This window comes from Eschrichtius robustus, chromosome 12, assembly GCF_028021215.1.
Source record: "Eschrichtius robustus isolate mEscRob2 chromosome 12, mEscRob2.pri, whole genome shotgun sequence".
Taxonomy (NCBI): Eukaryota; Metazoa; Chordata; class Mammalia; order Artiodactyla; family Eschrichtiidae; genus Eschrichtius; species Eschrichtius robustus.
In genome coordinates, this window is record NC_090835.1 from 22,767,391 (window position 1) to 22,792,026 (window position 24,636).

The 24,636-nt window shown below is 40.2% G+C and overlaps 1 protein-coding gene across 5 annotated transcripts in view; it reads left to right on the forward strand.

The window, feature by feature from the left end:
• The window catches only part of SUCLG2 (succinate-CoA ligase GDP-forming subunit beta), a 256,473-nt gene that overhangs the window by 43,313 nt on the left and 188,524 nt on the right, over positions 1 to 24,636 (forward strand). For 4 of the 5 annotated variants that reach the window (XM_068557527.1, XM_068557530.1, XM_068557529.1 and 1 more), the window contains exons 2-3: positions 18,757 to 18,898; positions 19,165 to 19,221. In XM_068557527.1, the coding sequence (XP_068413628.1) occupies positions 18,757 to 18,898; positions 19,165 to 19,221 (199 nt within the window). The remainder of the gene's footprint in view (positions 1 to 18,756; positions 18,899 to 19,164; positions 19,222 to 24,636) is intronic. The other variant, XM_068557528.1, reaches the window with a different exon arrangement.

The window sequence follows — 24,636 nt, forward strand, 5'->3', positions numbered from 1 at the left end:
TCCCTGTAGAGTTTGTGTTTGAACTGCCATTTGTAGATAATATATGGCAGAATGTAGAAAGAAACTTCTTAGCTTTGGAGTCTTAGAGATAAATGGTGGGCATATAGACTAAAAACTATATCATTCTAGAAACATGACTACTGAACTGTTAGCCCAGGAAGTGCCTGGCCTTGTCTAATATAATTTATTGTCACAAGAACTATTGTTACTTGTCTCCCAGGAAGGTAGTTTGGTGGCCCCAGTTTTAGGTTGAGATCATTTTGTCTGTGGTCTTTATATCTAATAAATTAGTTATCACTCAGCAAATACTTACAAAGCACCTTGTACATGCCAGGACTGTCCAGGCACGAGGGATGCATTGGTGAAGGCATCAGGCCTGGTTTGTGCCTTTGAGGCCATCATAGTCTCTTGGGATGCCCAGACATTGACAAATCACACAAATATGTAGTCAGTCGCACTTTGAGAGATGCTATGAGGGAAGATGATGGACTGTCGTGAGAAAGGTTAACCTGGGAGTGGAATGCTGATGTAGGTTTTGGTGGGAGTCAGCAAACTTTTTCCGTAAAGGACCGTGTAGTAAATATTTTAGGCTCCTGGTCCTTACATTCTTGGTTGCAACCACTCAACTCTATCAACTGCAGTGTGAAAGCAGCCCTTGACAATATGTAAAAAAGCATCCGGTATCATAATGAAAATGAAATCTCCCACACCCCCCTCCCCTTCCTCAGAGGAGAGCACCCTTGCCAGTTTGGGGTGTAGCATTCTGTGCATAAAGTTTATTTTATAAGCCACACCTATAAATTTAAATAAACTTTTAAAGGGCCGTTTATCTAATAAGCTGAGTTAGGCAAGTTTTGTATGGGAGAAAGTTGGAGCTGCTTCTGGATATGCTGCTGTTCAATGATGAGATGAGGCTAGGGGACTCTACTCATGGTTAGTCTTCTTTTTCCATCAATAACGGGACACACTCTTTCAGTACTTGATATAGTTGAGGATTTGTGAAAATTAGTGTCTGCTCTTGAGACTTTCTGATAATAAAATGATATTAGTGTGAGGAACAGGAGCACCTCTGGAATTACCATAGAAAGGCTTAGAAAAATGAAATTTACATCTGGAGCTTCTCATGCTGCTTTCACTGTTGTAGTTTTAGAGAAGGAACTATTCTCAGGGAAGTGGACTATGTGTGGCACTCTGTAGAAAATGTGCTCAAAACTTCGATTTGATAGCCCCTGGGTGAAAATTTCCACTTCATTCCCTGTCATGGAATCACTTCCTGAGTTAATCCATGGCTGTTTTGCATTTTCTCATTTGGGAAATAAAACAGCATACTCAGAATTCCCCTCCCTTTTCTTTTGCCCTATCCCTCTAGAAGTAGACCTCTTCTCCCATGATCTGGACTGGTAAGAAAGGACATACGATATAGGCTAGCAGGTTGTTGCTGATGACAGTCACAGAGGCTTATCAAAATCCATAGCATGATTTTACTTAATGAAGTAATGTCTTAGTGTATCTGCACTGGAAGGCCACTTGTATGTTTTCACTTAGCTAGCGAGGCAAAAAATCTCTCCTGTGGGACTCTCCGTACTGGTGTAGGAGGGTATGAGGAGCAGTTTCCTCCTCTGGACTCTCAAGTAGTTTGTCCCCATCTCATACTGAGGAAGGGGGTAGTCAAGTTGTTTCTTAGAAGACCAGATAGTAGATATTTTAGGCTTTGCAGCCGTGCATTCTCTGTTGTGACTACTCAGCTCTGCAATTGTAGTGAGAAAGCAGCCAGAGACAATATATAAACAGGGAGGCTCACCCCAAATAGCCTGTCAAAATATTCCTTCTAACTGCATATCAGAGTCTGCCTGAGAGAATTTGGGAGTAGATGTATCTTTGTCCATCTTGAACATTCATAAATGCGTTTATTCCATTAAAAAAACTGAATTGAGTACCTGCTATGTATCATACGGTGTTCTAGGCACTGGGCATTTATCTGTGAACAAAACAAGTGTGTGCCTGATGGACCTGGCATTCTAGCTCTATAAATATATAATATTAGTTACAAGTGAGGAATTACAAAGCAGGGGGACAGCATTGTCTAAATTTCTCTGTATTCATACTTTCCATTCCTGCTTTAGCATTTGGAGTCCAGTCAGAAATATAGAAACTGCACTAGTCATTTTAACAGGGATGATTTAATGTAGCACATTGATTAAAGAAATGTTGGAGGACTGCAAGGGCAGAAAGAGAACCCTGCCTAAAGCAGGGATTGTAATTGTAGGAAGCAGCTACAACCCCTGGAATAAAAGGAAATGATTGGAACCCTCCAAGAACTTGGGAACACGGAGGAGGAATCCTGCAGTGTTGGGACCCAGAGCATTAAGGAAGAGGCAGAGCCTGGCTGGCTCTGAGGCTGCTCTAGGAGTGTAGGCAGAACTTTATAAACTGAGATCAACTGGTCTTGGCACCCACTGCTACATCCAGGGTGAAGAGCTGTGGCTCGGGGCTCTGATGAAAGAACAGTATACACCGAAAGGAGCAGGTACTTCCTCCATCCTCAAGCCTTCTAGTCTCGCAGTGGTGCCACCTGTTGGCAGAACCTAACGGGAAGTCAGCTGGCAAAGAAGAAAGTAATTTGCAGAGTTTCAGCTGGCAGAGTGGTGGGCACCTAGAAAGGAGGTTTTGGAGCTGATAAAAAATAGCTTAATAACTGGCACATCACTGATAGGCCCAAGTGTGTGCCCTCTTTCTCTCTCTTTAGATCTGCTGCACTGAATCCCAAAGAGGTTGTGCAGAACAATGAGAAGATAAGTGGAAACACCCGAATAAACAAAAGTACTTTCACACAAAGGTGAAACAACTCCTGTTTCCTTCTGTCTGGTGTTATGGTTAGTTGTGTACTTGAATTTGTTTGCAGTCTGTGGCATTTCCTAAAGGAGTGACTAGTTCCATGGAAACTAAAGCAGATGTCAAGTGAAAATTGGTTTGGGGAAGACTGTAAAATGTATCTAAATATGCGTATTTTTTAAATGGTTGGACTTCTCATAACCTTTAATAAGATAATGTGTGTTGAGAATTTCTAAGTGAAGGAAGTAATATTATGTATTTGGCAAATATTTGACCATGAACGTCTCTCCTCCAATTTCTAGTGCATTAATTTATTTTCCGAATATATTCCCTTTACTTTCAACCTGTCTCTTCTTGCCTGTTTTTTTTTCAATGATCAATTTTAAATTTTCAAGATTTCTAGTTAAATTTTTTGATTGATGTAATATTCTCTGATATGTCTGATGTATTACACTTTTTAAAGCACAGTTTTGTGCTTTGTTCTCTCTGAGCTTTTTTCCCTCAGTTATTAGTTCTTCTGTTTGTTTCTCTTTCATGATGTTGATGGGCCTCCATTGTTTAATTATTATTAATTTTGTGCTTAGAGCATCCTGTCATCAGTGACTCTGTGAGAGGGGCAGAGGGTGTAGCCCCATGGAATGTGTCAGTAACTGGTCTTTTCCCACGGTATCAGAGGTCGCCTGGTGGACCACTGTGTCATCTCTTGGGCCCAGGTACTCCACAAATACTGTTTTGTCTAGCATATCTTGTGCTGCCTCATGTCGGTTATACTAATGGTTGCCTTGGCCCCCTCCTGTGCTCCCTGTATATCCAGCCTTCAAGTTTAGAGTATAATCAGAGTTACTCCCACTTTTGGTATAGTCCTGTCCTGGCTGTTTTAGCTGTAGGGTTCTATTTCACTCTAGTTCTTATTCGTCTGACATTCTTCAGGGATTTTTCTCAACTTCTGGTCTGCTAGGTGCACTCCCTTCTTCTTTATTATTTTCTCCAGTGCTGCTATGACTGGTTTGTTTGGACATTCTGGTCCAATCTTGTGTTCTTCCTTTCTGCGTCCCCACTCTGCTTAGCTCTAGTTCTAACCCTGTGGAGTAGGTGATGTTTACTAGGTGGATTGCTTTTGGGAGGGGGCTTGGTCTCAGGGCCTTGGGTTACTTCTCCAGCTATCATTGTGGCAATACTTCCTTTGGGTATTTCCTCTGCCTTGGGAAGGTCAGGTGCCTCAAAGATGGCAGGATCTGTAGAGATCACTTTTGAGGTGACTGTCCTCCACTAGAGACAAATGAGGAGGTTCTCAAGAAAAGAGAGTGAGGACCAACAAGGGAGAGTTATTTAGGCTATTTATCCTTGGATAGCCATTGGGTGCTGGCTGGATCTGGCTACATGGAAAGTAACAGAGCACCATCTTCCCACCGTGGCAGCATTTTTTGCCTTTCTGGGGTTGTTTCTTGATCCCAGACCAGATTGAAAAGGGATTTCACAGAAATTTTTCATTTCACTTTTCCACAACCTTGTAAGGTTGTGGTGGTTGATAGTCTCATTTAATTTAAGTAAAGAAGGTAAAAGGTCATCTGCCAACAAGCGGTAGGGCAAAGATGGGCGACCAAGTCTTCAGCCTCATCCTAAGCTCATTTCTCACTATCAACTCCTGAACCCTTCATCATGACATTACCAAGCAGTACATCATATTTTGCTCTTTTGTTTCTCATTTTCTCTGTTAACTTTTAGTTTGGACCAGTTGTTCAATTGTAGTAATATTGTATAACATTTTACTCTAGGTTCTTGAAAGAAAAATGATTAGGATTAAACTTTGTTGAGATTTCTTAGGTTTTTTTGAATCTCTCAATTTTAAGAGGATATAGCATGATAAGAATATTATTTGCTGCTCGGATATTAAGTGTCACATTGTCTGTTTTGCAAGAGTCCTTTTGTCTGTGTGTGCTTTTCGGATTTTTCTGTTATCACAGTGGACTTTTCAGATGAATCACAGTATTTCTTTCAAAAGTTTCCTGGAGCAAAGTGAATGTCATGTATCCTATGCTGTGGTATAAATTCTCTTTTCAGGGATTATTTTGACATTTCATTTTCATGTTATCTAGTTTTCTGAAAGCTTGCCTTGAAGATTCACTTCTATGGGTTGTTCATACAGATATATGTAAAATTTCGCAATTCTCTGCCTTCCCAACTTTGGCTAAAGAAACTCAGATTACTGCAAGAGAACAGGTGACTAATATGAATTAGAAGATCTGGCATGTGCTTTTCTTTCATACGTAGGACATTTACATGGAATATTGGGCAATCAGATTTAATACTTGAGATTCTAATTTCTTCTATAAGTGGGAATTCTGACAATGGAAACGTGAAGAAAGGGACACTCTCTATAATGTTGTTATCTTTCTTAATAGACAACCTAAGACCTCACTCTCCAGAGTAGTAATATTTCATTCATCAACAAGAATGAAGTCTCCTTCTAAACATAAATAGTACGCTTGGAACCTTGCAGACGCCAATTATCATTCTGTACAGCAAACCTTCAAAATGTCAGACGATCTCAGGAATTTCCCCAGCAAAGGTCGATCATTTACTACCCTCTGAGTCATTTCTTCAGCATGCCAAGTTGACAGGCGAACCTGTGAGATTGAGTTAGCTAGGTCACTCAAAGCTGCTACTATAAAGAAGCCATGAGAAGTCTATTTCTATTGGGTAAATCCCATTAAACTCAAATGTATCCTAAACTGTTGAGTGCTATTAGATTGTTAGAAGGATCATGAGTGGGTTGATTGAAATAAAGTCTGCGCCTTGCAAGCTTTCTACTGAATTTATTGGAAGGGACTTCAGGGAGTAATTTAAGGAGAGCTAACAAATTGGGAACTGAAGGGGATGGAGCAGGGAAGGTGGCAGGCTCTACTGGGGAGCTGAATCTGATGCACTGGGTTGACACATGTGACTCCTTGTAATGGCCGTGCTGAACACATATAACAAAGCGCCTTCACATACCTTATCTGTTTTTATCCTCCCAGCAATCCTGGAAAGTTCGGTGTTCTGCTTTACTCGTATCTCTGCTTTACTTGCTTAGTGTCACAAGCTCATTGGAGGTGGAGTTCTTGAAAAACACCCCTGTAAGTCTTCTCACACCTTTGGGCAAGGTTGCTGAAGAAAAATATCTAGCATTTTCCCTTCTCTGAGTATTATACATAATCTACTCTGATGGCATGTGTAAATGTGTAAAATGGTTGGCTGGGGTTGGCTGAGCAATTAATGGCCCCAGAATACAAGGTTGAGTCCTGGCTGTTGTATTATTGCACTGTTTTTAATTTGTTTTCCAGTGAGCACTTTGCATGAAAACTATTCTTGGAACCCCAAAGCCCTTTTTGCTGCCACAGAGACTCACTTGAGTGAGTGGAGAAAATCTCACACACACACATACATTTTTATGAGGTGAAACAATGACCTAATTTTCAGGAAATTACTTCCAGAGTTATTCACTCATGCTAGAAATGAGCAGAAGCTCGACTTTTATGAACATGAACCTGACATAAGAGCAAGTCACCTGACACAAACCTGAGACAGTTCATGGATGCAAACCTGTATCCTCCCCTCCGTCCCTGAGCTCACCTGTTCTGCACAGCTGTAGTGCTGGCGTTCTGGAAGGGCCTGAGCACACGGATGGACGCCTCACGCTAGCTTGATGAGGCCGTGCCAGCTTGGCATATACATGTTGGGGAGGGAAAAACTATTTTCCTCTACCCATCTTAGGTTCATTGTCTGGGGTCCTGCAACTTAGACAGAAAAAACAAGAGAAAAACAAATAGAAGTTTATTAACGGGTGCAGTGTACACACACGTGGGAGCGCTCAGTGATGAGTAACTCAAAGGGGTGGTCAGAACTCGGGCTTTTGTAGCATCTTAAGAGAACAGTAAATGTGTATGGGAGTGACAGGACAAAGGAAAAGGACTTTGAGCTTCTAGGGGGAGCAAATAGTGGGAAGGTAAATAGATGGAAGACCCTGATGGGAGGTAAGGACTAGTTAGTAGGTTCATTGTGTGATCCCTCTGGTGCTGCCTCCGTGCTGAGTATAGATTTGTCTCCCATGATTAAGAATAATCTCGTCCATCCTGGTGTGCGTGTGTGTGTGTCAGGGACAAGAGGGAAGGGTGGTCAAGAGCAGAGAGTTTTTGTTGTGTCTGCTTCTTTTTGTTTACCTTCAGCTCAAAATAATCCTTATACCTGAATGGCATATTTTGCAGTGGCATATGCTGAACCCCTTTATTTATCTCTGTAAGATTGTTTAATATTATTATTTTTTCCTGTTTAAGTATGCATACTGTTATGTGTCCCTCTTGTCTGTCACTTGCTTGCTTTTCCCTCTCTCTGTTTTGCTTTGGAAGTATGTCTGCATTGATCTATTTTAAGATCTGGCTTATTCATTTGAACCATTTTATGGAATTCCATTGGATATGCCACATTTTATTTATCCTTAGATTTTATGTCTTCCCTTTTACTATTCCTGCTTGCTGTCTCTTTAATCAAGGGAGGCCTTGTGTTTTCTCCTTGGAGAGAAGCTGCAGATGGGCCACTGTAGCAGGAGAGTGCTATAGCAGGGCAGTTTGCCTGTTGCCTGCTGGGATCAATATTAAATAATGGAAGAAGGTTATAAGATCAAAGACCCAGCAGCTCTGATGTTGTGGAATGATGTACAGAAGTGTCAATAATTAAGTGTAATGCAAAGGCCAGTTTGGGCAAAAAAATCCAAGGTTAAGGTTGTTTCTAAAGAAATGCTTTTTATGACTAGCAGGTACATAAAACTCAATAGGCTTAATGAACTAACCTTGTAAAGTGTGTGTGTGTGTCTGTGTGTGTGTGTGTGTTGTGTGCATGTGTATGTGTATGTGTGTCTAATATTAGATTTCTTTCTACTTTATAACCCACATCTAATCCATGAGTAGGCTTTGCTTCATCACCAAACTCTGCAAAGAATCCCTCCATTCTTCTCTGTTTCCCCCTCCACCACTTTCTCTGTGGTCTAGGTGAGGAGTCTGCAAACTGTGGCCTGCTAGCCACATCCTGTTTTTGTAAATAAAGATTTATTGGAACACATCCCTGCCCATTCTTTTATGTATTATCTAAGCCTGCTTGTGCTACAAAGGCAGAGTTAAATAGTTGCAACTGAGACTATCTAGTCTCAAAGCCTAAAATATTTACTGTTTGGTTGTTTACAGAAAAAGATTGCAGGCTCTAGTCTGGTTTAATGCTGCCCTCTTGTAATTGGTTTCATTCTGTAAACAGAAGACAGAGTGACTTTTCTAAAATGTGAATTTGATCTTCTCACACCCCGTGAATGAAAACAAAATCTAAACTCCATACCGTAGCTTACAAGCACCTGCATGGTCTGGTCCCTGCTCACCTTTCCACCCTCATGCCTTCCAGGATTCCCCCTTGTTCTGGTCACACTGAGCCTTTCCTGCCTTGGGGACATGCTGCTTGGCTTCTCACAGTTGCTTCACATGTTCCACTCCTTTCTATCTTCAGGTCTCTGCACAGATGTCGTTTCCTCAGAGGTGGCCTCAGAGGTCATTTCCTCAGAGGCGTCATTTCCTCAGAGGGCACCCCTCAATGGTGACCACTTGGCCTCCGTTGTTCATCATGTCTATTTTATTTCCTTCATAAACTTCCCACTCTCTGTAATTACACTCTTCATTCATGCGCTCACATCCTTCTTCCTTGGCTCCCCTCATAGGACACAAACTCTGTGATGGCAAAAAACTTGCCTATGCTGTTGATCTTGGACGCCAAGTGCAGTGGCCGCCACATTATAAAGCCCAGTGGAAAATTGTTGAATGAACGAACAAGGTACAGGTTCTGCCTGTTTCCTTGGTAGGAGTTAAATGCAAGCGTATGTTTATGCTACCTAATTTGTTTTCTTTCTCTATATAAATAAATCTTGCCCACTCCTGTTCACAGGGTAAACTTAAGGTGATTTTCCTCTACAACATAACTGAGCTGGCATACTCTTCACCAGGGAACAGGCAGGCATTTTGAAATGACGCTTCTCAGGATTTTTAGAGCCTTTTATATATTTGTTTCTGCTGTTGTGTTAATATGCTAATGTTTATCGAGGTTGTATTTTTTCCCCTCCCTTTCTTCCTTGCTGCTGGCAGAGCAGCAGTGTGGAGTTATGGAGTGAAGCCTCCTTTGGGCATTTGTCCTTACTACAAAGAGTTTTACATTTCTTTGCTCCTTAAAAAAAATGCACTGCTTTTCTGCTGAACCTAGGATAAAAAGAACAAGGCAGTATCTTGGAGCATCTTAATTCTTTTGACTTAGTGAAACCCATCCAGGAAGCTCGCTCTCATTCAGAGCTTCTCATTTTTCCCCTGAACCTCGTTTTCAACTCAGCTCTGTACTGTCCTGCAGTGAAATCTGTAAAGCAGAACATTCCACTTCTCCTCCCGCCCCAGTTAATTTCACTGCCCAGGACCCACTTTTGTGGGCTGGGAGGCAATTCACAATTTCTGCCTCACTGAAGAGCACAGACTCTGGACTCTGGCACACACACCTGGGTTGGAATGTGGCTCTGCCTCTAACCACTGAGCTTTCCTGCGCCTTAATTTGCTCATCTATAAAACGGGTTTCTGCTGGTTTCTTTCCTCGTAGGGTGGTTGTAAGAATTAATTGATGTAACGCTTTTCTAGTGTCTAGTACAGTTTCCACAGCTTCGTAGCACTTACACATGTCAGCTAGTATTTGGCGTAGTTTTAAAATAGGAGACCTTGTCAAGGTACTGTAAGAATTAAATCTAAAATAGCAACCGGCTATGATCCAGTGTCTAGAGAGTCTGAAGGCTCAACTTTCAATTCTTCCCAGGTAGGACAGATGATTTTATTTTATTTTTGTAACAGGTGCTGCCCCCTCTTACTGTGGGGCCTTAGAGAAGTGGTACTATCAGAGATGCCTTGTAAGAGCACCAATGGCCTCAGGCTCCTAGTCTGATCCTCACCTAGTTTGTTGTAAAGAAGAGTTCAAGTATTATTTCTCTTGATCAGTGTATGGTCAGGCCGCTCAAGATGGCTGTTCTCTTACTCTCTGTATATCCCCGGCCTGACCAGTGCCTGTTTCACCTACACCCTGCTCACTTGATTGACCTTCTTACATACTTGCCCAGGCCCCAGCTGATGATTGGCCTTATGCAAGGGATGGTGAGGGGCGTGCCCCTCTACTGGTTTCCCTGGTAACTAATGAGTCCACCTGACGTCAGTTCCCCTATAACTGGTAATCCCCCCCACTCCACCCCAGTGAAGACTGCCGCCATGTCCTGCCCGCCGTGTACCGCACGCGGTGTGGCGTCACTCCAGGACCTTGCTTCAGACTTATAAGCTCCTCCATCCATTAAACTATTAATATCTCTGTTGCTGACTCTAGGCTGTTTCTTTGGTCTTGAAGCTGGGCAAGCACAGGCCTTGTAGGCCTTCAGGGTACGGCCCAACAATCGGTAAACTTTTTAAAGTACTTTTCCTCTCTAGCCATCTACTCTAATTAAATACCACATCCCATCAACACTGTTTTTTCAGGTACCACACCATCTTTATTAGTGTTCCCAGTTTGTCAGCTGCTTAATTTCTCCTTCTTTTAAATAGAAAACTGTATTTTTAGGTCAGGAATGGCAGTATCGTTTTTGTCTGTGATAGTTCCAAGGATTGACATAAGATTCACAGAAAGACAAAAAAAAAAAAAAAAGAAAAGAAAAGTAATAATGGAAAACTCATAGGTATTTTAGGCAGAGAACTTGCATTCAAATCTTGATTCTCACTTAACTAGCTGAATGGCCTTAGACACATTTCTTAACTTCTTTCACCTTCAAACTTCCTCATCTGTGACATGGGGATATTCTGGCTCAAATGAGATGGAAAATAAATTTACTTAGCACAAATAGCACATTTTAAGATGCTTACCCAATGTGAGATTTGTGTGGTCCTTCCTCTTGTAAATTACTGTTTGGTTTCTTTCTGTGACTGTTGAGTGAATTAAGTATAACATTCCACTGTTAGAGTTTAAAAACACCTCCCCAAATGCATTTAAAGTGAGCAGCAGGACACCAAGGGCGCTTCTTTATTGTTTATATGATCGCCTACTATTTTCATTATAGCAATTCCTCAGTGTCTCCTTGTCACCCTTTTCTCCTGCTTTGTGTTTCTATATTAAATAACAGTAGCTAACCTTTTTTGGGGTAGTTATTATATGCTGGGCGCTGTTCTAACTGATTTGTACTTAATCCTCACAGCATCCTATGAGGATGGGCCTGTGAGTTTCCTCCCTTGTAAATGATGAAACTCATTTCAGCTGCCATTTCTCTCATCCTTAGAGGGTAGCTTCCCTCTGTACCCCTGTTAGAGCTTAGGGACTCAGCCACAGGGGGCTCGTTAATTGGTTAATTAATTTCTCTACTGTGTGCAAAATGGGGATAATGTAAATGGCAAGTGGCCAGCTCTGGACAAAAAGGGTGCTATATTTTCAAAGGTTACCCACATGAAGGCCCCACACTTTAGCCTGAACACACGTAAAATATAACAGAGTCTCGGTACTCACATTCCTGCTCTTTCTTCCAAGTCTGACTTTATTCTTTCCTTTCCATAGGCTTAGGTTTCTAATCATGATGCCGCTTTTCTTCTTTTTTTTTTTTTTTTTTTTCTTCTGTTGCTGATGTTGGAGAGAACATTACCCAGAATGAGCAGACCATCTTTCGTGGGTATTCTTTTTTTTTTTTTAATTATTATTTATTTATTTTTGGCGTGTTGGGTCTTCGTTTCTGTGCGAGGGCTTTCTCCAGTTGCGGCGAGCGGGGGCCACTCTTCATCGCGGTGCGTGGGCCTCTCACCATCGGATGCCGCTTTTCTCTATCTGTCTCTTCAGCATGTTTTCTTTGTGAAGCAGGAGTTGACGTGCTGGTGTTTTCGTATTAAGGGCTAAACAGAAAAGTGCTGTTATTATTGTTGTTATTATTATCTTCCTCTTACAAACAAGATTCTACTTAATCTCTTTTCCAGGTCAACAGTGAAGTGGCTTCTTCATCAGTGCCTGTTTTAAGCAAGCAGGGCTTTTATTTTATGGTACTCATATTGAAACACATCGAGTTATATCTGTCTTTTCATTTGCACCAACACGTTTATTTGAAGCCTAGTATTTCCTAGGTAATGTGACTAAGGTAGATTTATGGTTGCTAATTTGCATACAGAATAACACTGGCAAAAACTAAAATATAACAAACACATACCAACTCTTGGCGTGCCACAGCCCACCGAGCATCTTCCTTCCTTGCCTGTAATGAGAGGGAAATATATTTTCCTCTGAGTTTACAGCTAATTCCTTGTTTGTATTCCACTGTCGTCAATGCTGTTGAGAGCCCAAAATGAGGTTTAAGAGCCTCTTCCTATCTAACAGCAGGAGTTTATATTAGAGGTGATAGTTCTGTGTAACAGAGAAGGCAAGCTTTTCCTCCCCCACCCTGATTCCACACCACATTTGAAGAACCCCTGCTACATTTAAGTACGGGTGCAAGCCCTTCATTTTCTAGGCAAGTTAATAGGCTCGAGGCTATGCATTTGGGTTAAAGCTTAGGTTTGATGACTTCCCCTCAATGTTTTTGAGTAAATTGATTTTCATTCCACAAATAATAAATGTTTTTTTCTATAATTTTTTATTTGTTTGTTTTAAATTATAGATTAGGTTAAATCTTCCTTTGATCACCATGTTCCTGGTCTGCCCTCCTCAGATTTACTGGCATTAAGTTTGGTGAACTTCATCTGGCCCTTTTCCTATACATTCACTTACTCATATGTCTATCCTTGGAAGATACAGAATATTGCTTTGTGTGTGGACACGTGTGTCTGAAATATAAATGTTATTCTACTTTATATATTGAAAGAAACTTGCCGTTTTCTTCCAGTAACGTGTCTTGGAGAATGGTCAGTGTTAGGCCTCCATACTTAGCAGGCTAGACTTGTCAGTGAAGAAGTTATTCTCGAGATCTCAGTGGTCAGCACATCAAAGGTTTCTTTCTTTCTTTTTTTAAAAAAAATTTATTTCTTTATTTATTTTTGGTTTCATTGGGTCTTCGTTGCTGCATGCGGGCTTTCTCTAGTTGTGGCGAGCGGGGGCTACTCTTCATTGCAGTGGCTTCTCTTGTTGTGGAGCGCAGGCTCTAGGCGTGCAGGCTTCAGTAGTTGTGGCTTGCGGGCTCTGGAGCGCAGGCTCAGTAGTTGTGGCGCACGGGCTTAGTTGCTCCGCAGCATGTGGGGTCTTCCCGGACCAGGGCTCGAACCCGTGTCCCCTGCACTGGCAGGCAGATTCTTAACCACTACACCACCAGGGAAGTCCCAAAGGTTTATTTCTTGTTCATGTAAATGTGTGACTCTAAGGCAAGGGTCCTCCATGTAGTAACTTGATAATCCATGCTGTTTCAACCCTCTGACTCCACCGTCTCCACATGTGGCTTCCAGGTCCTTGCAGCCACCGGAAAAGGGCGCTGGAGGGTTGCTGGAAAGTTTTGGCGCGCTAGGTGCAAGAGAACTGAGAATGGAGGGGAACACATGGATAATGGTGCTAGTCTGTTGCCACAGGAGTTTTCAGTGCTTCATATAGCTTGAATATATTGTGGTTTAATTAGCTGGTCTCCTATTTGATGGGCAGTTAGATCACTTCCAACTTTACCCTTTATTATGTACAACACTACACAGAAGAGCCTTGTATGTATCCCGGGTACACACGTGACTGTTTTGCTAGTTTAAGCACTCAAGAAGTAGACTTCACAGTTCAGAGGATGTGGGTGTCCTTGTTACCATCAGTGCTGTCACATTGTTTTCGAAGGTGGTCATACTGGTGTTTGATTTGCATGGTTAGTGTATGAGAAAGAAATACCTTCACCAATGACATTATCAAACTTTCATTTTTTCCCCTATCCGATGGCATCTTTGTTCCTTTTGGCAAAATGGCTTCTCATTTTTGTTTTAATTTCTATTTTCCTGGTTATTAGTGAGTTTTTGGCTCTCTCTCAGAGTCTGTTATGCTGCCTGAGTGAAGCAGGACTGTGGAAAGTCAGGCTGAAGAAAGACAGAGGGAGTGCAGAGAGCCAGTGGGCAGATGTGGCTGACACATTCTCCCTTTGGGGGGCGCCCAGCTCAGTGACATTTCTTTCTATACTCCCTTGATCTATTTTTTTTTCCTCCCATGGCGATATTTCAGTAGTCTTTACACCTCTGATTTTACAACCGTGGGGTGAAGGATGCTCTCTCAGTCGTGTCATTTTTTTCTGTGGAGCTGTCTAATTTTGTGCTTTGAGTTTTCCCGTGAATTTTTCCCTGCTTAGTCATTGTCTTTTTATCTCTTGGTTCTCTTTGTCCTTTCCCTCATTTTTCATTCTTTTTCTTCTGTCTCTGCTCCCTTGTTCCCATCGGCCGTTAAATCTTTATGTGCTGCTTTTCTTTTAAGTTGTATTTCCCCCTTCCCCTCCAAGCTTAGAAATGCTTGCTCTGTCAAAGAAATACGGAAGGGAAGGGAGCAGTGGAAAGGTCAGTGCACAAATCTAGAAGTAACCAAACCCAGGGGCCCACCCCCTCCAGCTGTTTTGAGAACATGATGCTGTTCCTGATATGGTCACTTTGCCAAAATCTGTATGAAAAAAGGAAAGAACATTGGAATTAGTTCTCATCCTACCTCTGGCTCACTGTAGGATCCCTAGGCATGTTACTTCTCATCTTTAGGCCTCAAGTTTTCTGACTCTGTAAAATGAAGAGGTTGGATCCCAGTAGTCTTTCTATACCTTGGAACCCCAGTATATGAAACATGTGACTTCCTGGGAAACTGCTGCAGATTAAGGGTCCAAAGTCGCCTTTATAATGGGCCACTGCCATTCCTCTTCCCCTGCGATGCCTTGAAGGGGCGCCTTCAGAATCTGTGGAGCAACAGGTCATTTAATAGGAGTTAACAGGGAAGACAATTCATGACAAAAGTATTAGAACAATTAGAATCCACACAGGGCTGGGGAGGCAACCCAGAGACTGGCAACATTAGGAACCTTCTCCCAGCCTGAGGAGTGGAAGGAGTGGAAGGGGGTGGTGTTGGCAGAGTCCAGGCCAGCTTGCAGGTTCAGGAGTCACAGTGGGGAGATAGCAGGAGCTGGAGTTATGGAAGGAAGGGCTGTCTGGAGGGACCTGAGGCTTCAGAGGAGATGCAGTCACTGCTCGAGTGGCCACCTGGCTCAGAAAGAGGAAGCCAAAGCCTGGTATCTTATTCTCACTGTCCTATCTCCAAACAGTCTCAAATTTAGGCAGGAGCCAGTTGCAAAGAGCACAGTTTGAAGGCAAGCAGGCAAATAACTGGCAGAAACAACTGAAAGGCACTGGGCCAGGTAACCTTAAACTCTCTTCCATTATATTCCAGAGTTCAAAGATTCCCTGGGAGATTCCCAACTTCTGCAGTGAAGGTATTAGTCTAGGGTTTTAACAGGTCGCTCTACCTAGGAATTGGAATAAACTACTTCTTCTACCATTTTAGAGTCTTAGGACAGTACCTGCTCACATCTCCACTTCCCTCCCTCCCAAAGCCTGGAGCAGCTGCGTTTTTCCTTACGTGCGCTGTGCCAGCGTTTCTTGAGAATCCTGTTCCTGGTAGATTTTTGACCTTTTGAAGACAGGAATATGATCTTGCTCATGCCAGTCTCAGTATTTATCACCAAGAGGCCTCTGGGAATGTGGAGCCAGAGAACAAACGCAGGGAATCAATAGTATTACAGTCGAAGCTTTGCTGTTTTACAGTCACCTGTGATAGTGGGCCAGTGACTAACCTTCAGCCTGGGTTTCCTAAATGGTAAGACGGTTTTATTAGGACAGACTAGGTGCTATAGATGGGCTAGGTTCTGCAGCAGCAACAAATAATCCCCAGAATCTCAATGGCTAACAGTCCACAAAGGTTTATTTTTCACTGCACATTCATTGTGATTTACCTGGGGATGTTCACTCCTCACTTTAACCCCTGGCTCATAGATCAGCTACCATCTTGAATATTGCCAGTCCCCAGGTCGAGAGAGTGTTTGGGTGGGTGGGAGGGTTGACAATCAAATGTTGGGCCTGACGTGTCACGCACCATATATACTCATGCCTTATTAGCTGGAACTAGTTACATGGCCTCACCTAACTTCAGCTAAGGCAAAGAAGTACCTGGAAGGAGGACAGTTAGGAATATTTATTAGTTTGCATTAATGATAGTTACAGAGAAAGATAATAATACTTGACTTCTCATGATTTTTTTGGCCATTAGATAATACAAATACTGATTATAATGCCTAAGCTGTAGGAAATGCTCCATCAGTAATAGGTAGAACAATTATTATTGTTATTATTATTCAGCAGCATGCTTTACACCATCCTTCTACATAGTAACTTCTGTTCTTTTTTCTTCCCCATGAAAATGCAAAAGTAGACTTAACTTGTTCCTCTCTAGACATATCACAAATTCTTAATTAATGAAGTTGAGTTAATGAAGTTTTAGACCCAGTCAGGGACCCTACTCTTCCAAGTTCAGGATTGACAGATATAGGTAATTACTCTGTAAAACGATCACTTTGTGAAGTGATAGCTTGAGTATCAGCAGTGGCTTTGGAACTACGTTCACTGTGTTGGTTTTCAATTTAAGAGCCACAGACTTTAACAGCTTTTCATTTTGAGTCAGTGCAGAAACAGTCAATATGTATTATATGTCTGTGAAGCTGGTCTGGATCAATTGCAATTAGTTTGCAGCAGATTGCATTAACATATCTAAAATTAATACAGTGAGTGTTCTGATGAAAAGAAATTGACCATGACCACACTATGGCTGTTTTTAGTCTATCTCAAATGTCCTTTTCAAACAGCATTTCTTTTCTTCTTCTGTTAATGGCTTTAAATTGGTATGTCAACATAAACTTAATCTATTGATCCTTCCCCATTTGCCTTTTAAAAGTGGTCCCAGAATATGGCACATATAATGTTCAATCTTTTCTTTCTTTAGGGGGCTTTTACTAAATGCCTCAAACTGAATTTTTCTTGGCATGTTACATCAGGTGCTATTAAGACTACTAAGTTGACGAGTACATTCATTTTTGAATTGTTGTGTTTTTCAAATTACTAATGTTTCATCAAGACTTAAAAATTCAGAAATAAGAGTAACAAATCATATACAGTTAACAAATTATATACAGTAAACGTTGTGAGCACTGCTTGTCTGGCAGTTTATTTGTATCTTAGCATTATCTGTTTCTAAAGAAAAAGTGCAGGCAACTTCAATTTTAATAACATCATTACCAATATTTATAAGGATGGAACAAAGAGCTTGAGTCTTGATCATGTTGAAATTTGAATTTTTTTACAAGTGTGTGTAAATTATGTTTATTTTAGATCTGAAGGACTTTTACTTTTTTTAGAGAAAGTTTCTGGAAGTAAAAAGTTATCTATATCAGGGGACAAAAAGACAAAAGGCAGGATTTATTTATTTGGCTATCTAACTGGTAATTTTTTAGTATCTTCTGTATGCCAAGCACCATCACATTCTTCATAAAGACACAAAGAAGTTGCAGACACACTCTGTCCTTGAGTAGAGCCCAGTCTTGCCGTAAGGTTCTGGAGCCTCTTTGGAATGCCTCTCTTCCAAAAGAGCTTCATGAGTGCGTTGTAGCTTGGAGATGCCAGAAGAACATTACATTTTTAAGGACACGTTAAAGGTCCTGAAAGCTAGTGGTTCCGTGTGGTAAAGCCCTGTGGACCTCAGTTTATGGTCTGCATGATATTGCTCGGACATCCACCGAGGTCCTTGACTGAAGCCGCTAGGAGGTATGTCAGGTGATCTTCCACCACCAGTCTTGTGAGCCAGTTGTGTGATTGATTTTTTTGGTTGGTTTGTGCATTAATGGCATCGTTATCTTACCTCTAGTGAACTGTGGTTCCTTTGCATCATAACTCATGGATAGAAATGAAACTAAGTGTATTCATTTTTTTCTTTTTTTCTTTTCTTTTAAAAACAAGGCTTATGGATTTGATAGGGAATGTCGATCTTATTCTAAAGAATGAGAAGAATCTATTTGTTCATGTCACTCCGTCCTTTGATTATTTTCTTTCAGCACAAATATAAACTAATTGATTAGTGCATATTGGAAAACCACTTTCACATGATTCTTATGCAGAGTTACTTTAATACACAAATTGCAGTTTTTAGGAAATAGTAGTTTAATTAATGGTGACATTTTCAGGTTACGGTACTCAGCTTTGGTGTGTGAAAGAGATAATCTCATTAAACACATAATGACTGTACCTAGAGTCCATTAAAAACCACAACAAAGAAATGGATTAGTCTGTGGCCCATTGACCTCAAAGAGTTGAAACAAATTTCCTGAGATACCTTACGATGATTCATGCTGTGTGTACAGTTATTAAAATAATGCTTTGAGCTTTGTTTGTTTGGAGTGGAGATGGGGGAAGGCATATGCTATATAACAGAGTCCTTAACATTTTTTAAAATAACTTTTTACTGAAGTCCTTACAGACTCACAGGGAGCTGCAAAAATAGTGCAGGAGTACACAGGTGTACTCTTCCCCCAGCATCCCCTAGTGTTGACATCTTACATAGTTTGAGTACAGTATCAAAACCAGGAAATTGACCTTGGTACATTCCTGTTAACTAAATTACAGACCTTATTCATTTAGGGGTGTGTGTAGTTGTCCTTAACATTTTTGCTTAGAAAAACAATTAAGCATGAAGAATTCATTACAGATTTTTTTTTCTTTTGCCTCCAAAATCTCTGTTGCCGATTGCCTTCTGAGGGTACCTGTAAGACTGGCCCTATAAGTTGACTGTTATTTTTCATGCTGTTGTAAGTCTCCTTATCTCTCTCCCCAATTTCTCTAGGTGGTTCAGTTAACCCCCAGAAGATGGTTGAACCTGCAGGAATACCAGAGCAAGAAACTAATGTCTGACAACGGAGTGAAAGTTCAAAGATTCTTTGTAGCAGACACTGACAATGAAGCTCTGGAGGCTGCTAAGAGACTAAGTAAGCTAATTCATAATAGGTGAAGTACGCTTGGCCAAATTAGTGAATTCACAGGTAGTGGTTTCCCACTAGTTAAATTTCTTTGTTACCGGTTATACTAACAGTGACAGGTACAGTGTAGAACTTTGAGTTGCAAGGGCAAAATGCCCAATTAAGAAAACTTTATTCTTTTACATGAGATAGCAGCATATGGGGTGCCACTCTATGGTAATTTTTCCAAGTCTCTCAGTCACCGTTCTCACCTAGTTCTCTTATCTGTGGTTTAGTGGCTGCAAGAAAATTGGTTGAAGAGTGTAAAGTGTCAGAGAGAAGCCCATTGCAGGGTAAGTCAGGCAACACAGTTGGCATCCTTTATTAAGTCTCTTAGAACATGGGGAAAGTTTCCTCTGAGTGACTGGAGGAGAGAAAGGGAAGGATGTGCATTTTGAAGTCCTGCTGACTTTGGTTCAGTGTTTTGCCCTTTCATTTATCAGCTCTGTAACTTTGCGTAAGTACCTTTTCTTTTCTGTGCCTCAGTTTCCTTGTCTGTAAATCAGTGCTAATGTGTTTACCTCCCAAAGCTATTTAGAGCCTTTAAGGGAGACTGCACACTGGTACATGGTAGAAAATCTAATCAGTTTCCCTAGTTATAGATTGAGAAATTAGCACTCAGATTTTGCTGTTTTTCAGTGAATATTCCTTCTTTTGCCGTATAGACTCTCTCGTTGTCAGTCTGGATTAGCATTGTCCATTAGAAATATAATGTGAGCCACACAAGTAGTTTTAAATTTTCTAAGTCACCTTAATAAAAATAAAAAGAAACAGGTGAAATAAATTTTAATAATATATTTTGTTTACCCCAGTATATCCAAAATATTATCATTTCAAAATGTAATTAATATAAAACAATTTTCAAGGGGTTATTTTATATTCTTTTTTTGTGCTAATGCTCACAAATCTGATTTATATATTACATCACCAGGACATCTCATTTCACACTAGCCACATTTCAGGTGTTCGAAAGACACGTGCTGTCTTGTGGCTACCCTGTCGGACAGTGCGGATCTGGACACTAGAAGGATGTGCATGTGCATTCTTTGCCTGCAATCTTGGAGAGCAGTTGTTTGCCATTAAAAAAGAAAGCATAGAGCATCTGCTCACTGGCCTTGCCCAGGCAGCTGTAGCGAAGTTTGATAGTGCAAAATAGAGGCAGGCTCTGTATTTCAATTTTCCAATTTTCTGTGCTCTTTTAAGAGTAAGCGGTGAGGTGCTTCGGTTAGTAATTGTTCTTTTATCTCCCTTTCAGAGTTCCCCCTGGTGCTTGTACGCCAGATCCTTTCTCTGTTATTTCAGTTGAAATGTATATTTATTTTTTCTTTCAACAAATAGTTATTGTCAACCACGTGTTTTAGGCACGGTGGATGCAGCTGTGGAAGATGAGAAAGCCCTTTTTCTTCTTCGAAGTTACATTCTAGAAAGGAACAAATTTGCAATTTTCAGATGCTAAATGTAGAAATTGAGAGCAGTCTATATTTTAAGAAATGAAAATTGGTTTTATTCTCAAGAACCATCAAAATTGGTTTTTATGGTTAAAAAAAAAAACAGTAAAATTAGATTTACACCTGGGTGAGAGTTCCGCAGTGAACTGTGGTAATAGACTCGGTAAAGGTTAGTATTCTAACATCATTACATGAAAGGATCGTTTTTGTTTTATACTCCTCTGGTTTGGGGATTGGGTAATGAGAGCAAGAAGTGTAAAGTTCAAGTTGGTCTTTGGTCCTCATTTTCCCTATTATTTTCTTAAATGTGCTGACACACTAGTAGTCCAGGTCTAAGGATCCTTCTTAAGGGAATTCTGGAAGCCAGCTGCTTACCCCCCACCCGCCTTAAGTGGAGCACAGCTAAGAGAATTTACCGTTCAGGTTTTCAAAGAGGTTTGGACTTAACTGGACTAATTGGCGTCTTAGTCATGGATTTGTTTTATAAACATTTATTTAGCCACCACTTTGTGGGTGGGAATTGTATACTGTGTTTGTCAGACAGGATTTTTGCTCTGGAAGAATTAGCAAGGTGATATTTATATGCCAAGGCAGGGTGGACAGAGGGGAAGAGATAGGCAGTGAAGCAAGTTTAAATAAAAGAAAGGTAAATTAGAAAATGAAAATCAACTTTTAAAAAAGACATATTGGTTCCTGAGGAGTGGTTTTTAAGGAGAATGAAACTGGGTTGAGAATGGTGTGGCTGCATGTGTGCCTTGACCAGTGCATACCTGTGATCATCCTTTAGATGGGGTGGCCCTGGGAAGGCCTCACTGTGGTCCTGCTTAGAGCTGAAAGAGAATTTAGAGAACTAATCCAAGCACCTCGTTTTCTGAATGAATCAGTAATCCTCCTCTTACTCAGTAAGTCATTTTGGGAGAAGGAAGATCTTTGATTTTTGGTGTTGAGTAGACAGTTTTGGTCACAGGGGAAATTTATAGTATTGGAGAAGGAGATGGTACCAAGTCTGGTTGGTTAAACATGAAACAAGTTGATAGTAGATATGAAAGGAGGTATGCACATCCTTGAGATTGCTTAGAGAGAGCACACAAGAAGAAGCTGGCAAAACTTCACCCTGTTTACGTTCTTGTCTCTGTAAGATTGACAAAACCAACAGCACATTTGGGAGTTTTACCAAGGAGATTCGAGGTTAAGGTTAAAGCTGGATCACACATATGTCTTTCTGACTGTCCTGAAAATGGGACCTCCACTTTATAATTACAGTATTTTAATGGGAATAAATTACATAGAAGAATAATATGCGTAATGTGCAGTAAGTGCTATATAAGATTTTATTGTTGTCATCATCGGCAGCAGCAGCATATAATTCCAAAGGGTTCACCGCTGCCATGATGCAAATTCACAGACAAATCAGAGACATCTGATAATGAGTATTCTGTCGATTGTATGTTCGGAGAGTTCACATTATACTTTGCAAAGTTTGTAAATGATTGAAATGTATTTGCTTACCTTTCTACTTTATTGATATTTGGATATGTCTTGAAATAAAATGACATTTTATAAAATATTTTGAAAATAAATATTGATATTAGCCATGCCTGTGATTTCCATTGTAATCTCTGTGTAGATCATCTTACAAATCTCTTTCTTTGTGTTTAAAGTCACATTGCTGGTTTTCTGTTTGCCCTCCGCTTAAGGGTGTCTCTGTCTTTCCTGGCCCAGATGGAGCTTGTCATCTCTTGGTTGCTCCAAACTCTTTCTCCCTCTTAGCTCTTCCTACTTACCCAGCTGAGATATCCCTGTGTCATCTTTAATGCTTCTCATGTCTGTCATATTCAGTCATTTGCCAAAGCCTGCCATTTTAAGTGCAGCATCATTATTTTGCTAAAGCAACTAAACAGGCAAGATAACCTTAAAAACTTGCCAGGGTTGTACAGCTAATAATTGACAAAGATGGGATTTCTACCCAGCCAGGTTGGATTTAATCTCTTCTCCAAGCATTTTTCCTCTTTGCTAACTTGATGATGTTGTTCTTGGGAGATTTTAATACGTGAGTCAGCATTTTTAAGATAGGAAATGCATATTAATAAAATTAGAAGATTGAATTAAAACTAGATGTGTCAGGTTCTAAGGCTCAATTTATAGAAACTGTGTAATCTGAAGATATTTTCTTAATGATTCATTTTGTTGTATCTCTTTGGGCAATAGGACGTTTTGCTGTGTAGTTATGGAAATCTTGTTAATTTGACCATTTGTTTCAAATGGGTAATGCAAACCTTTTATTTCTGAAACAATTCATAATGATAAGCTATTGAGCGAGATCCTCATTTTGTTGCACAGAAAATGAACTTACGTCTGATTGAGAGAGTAAATTTGGTTTGGTGAATTAAGTTTTTAATATATGGATAATATTCATTTCTGCAGCATTTTTTATGAGCTACCTTTTGTAATCACGCTTTCAGGAAGGAGTTGTTTCCTTTGCCTATAATTTTCTCAGGAGATTTATTAATTACATAGATTTCTCCTGTATGGATTACATTTAATGTATACAGTCAGCAAATAATTACAGAATACCTATTGTGTGCATGACTAATTTTTATGTTGTTCCAATTCTCTTTAAAAATGAATGAAGGCATAAGTCTCTCACATAACTCAAAAGGCCTGTCTCAAAGATGTGTATAAAAGCATAGCTGAAACTTATCTAGGACCACCACTTTTTAGTTTTTGGAATCTCCACAGTTTATTAATTATTCCATTCATATTGATATGAGACTCTCAACATTTGATTAAGCAAGAAGATTGTATTTCAAAAACTCACAGTTTTATTTCTTGCCAGGAAAGAAATTGAAATATGAATGGAGAAATTAATCTTTTCTCAGCTAATGACATGCATCCTAAAATGGAGATACGGAGCTTTTTTTGAACTCGGCTAGCTTTGGAGTGCTTTCAGCTACAACGTGTTTCCATTCGTCAATATGATAACTTATTCTTTTCATTTTATATAATCACATCCTAAAGCCTGGTGAATTACTTACACCATTAAGGAGTTGTACTTTATATAAAAAGGGAACTGCTGTGCATTGACTACTGATTGACATGTACTGTTAATCCTGTAGGCAATTAAATGCATAGTAAGCCTCCTTGATTGTTGTGGCTTTGTCATATCACATTATGTGGTTAGGATCTTGCAAAAAGATCTTCTTATAACCTTTGTGTTGAGATGGTGGTCATTATTGTCTTATAATGATAGGTGAGGATAACATTGATTACTCTGTAGTAAATCTTTTTACCACCGTACCAGCTGTCCATTATTTTGAACCTGCAGTCAAGAATGCAATTACAAGGGTGATGACAAATGCGGGCCATCAGAGGTTGAAACAGTGTCTGCTTTCTAGGAATTGTGGTGGTGACTCATCCAGACAGAAGGTGTTTATCGTAGGTCCTGAGACATAGTAAATGCTCAATAAATATTATTGTTACTCACAAAATTTTCATTTGCCCTAAATGAAATTTACAAATGCTCCCTAAAAGAACACCTGAATTGACCTTAAAGGCTTTCCCTGACTATGGTTATTAAGAGCATCCCGTTCAACAAATTGTAACCTTTAATAATATTTCCTATTGAATATATTTTGCAAAGAGATTCCCCCCCTTTTATAAAATGTTCTTTTTTCTTCTTCCTAAGTCTGCACATATAAATAGGCTTGTCTGGTCATCTCCTTAGAATTCCTCTTTGCTAGAATGTCTTTTCCTAATTGTCTTGTGCTGTTCACTGAATAGAAGTAGCGGGAGACCCATCAAGTGAAAGGTGAGATTAAGACAGGTTGTGGGCAGGCAGGCTTTATGGGAGTGAACACTTAGCTTCTTGTCAGTTTCCTTAGAAACAAATGAGAACAGGGATTTGAAAGTCAATACCTCAACTTGAATTTTGGCTAAGGCAAGGATTAATTCTCACATTTTAACCAATAAAAATAATAGTGGTGGGATTTAACCTTTGGCCTCTTGCCATGTTTCTGGCATCACGGTGAGCATTTTGTAAGTGTGATTTCATATAATCCTCATTTAAACCAAAGGGGCTTTCCTTTTGGAACTGGTTCCAAATATCACCAGATCCTGTGTGTCTATGATTGTGTATTCACAGTGACTAACATAATTTCATTCAGTCTTTTCAGTTTGTCATTAATGGACTTATTTATTAATTTTTTTAAAGCTACCTCATTATGAATGAACAAAGAAGTTATGTGCATGGTCTCATTTTCC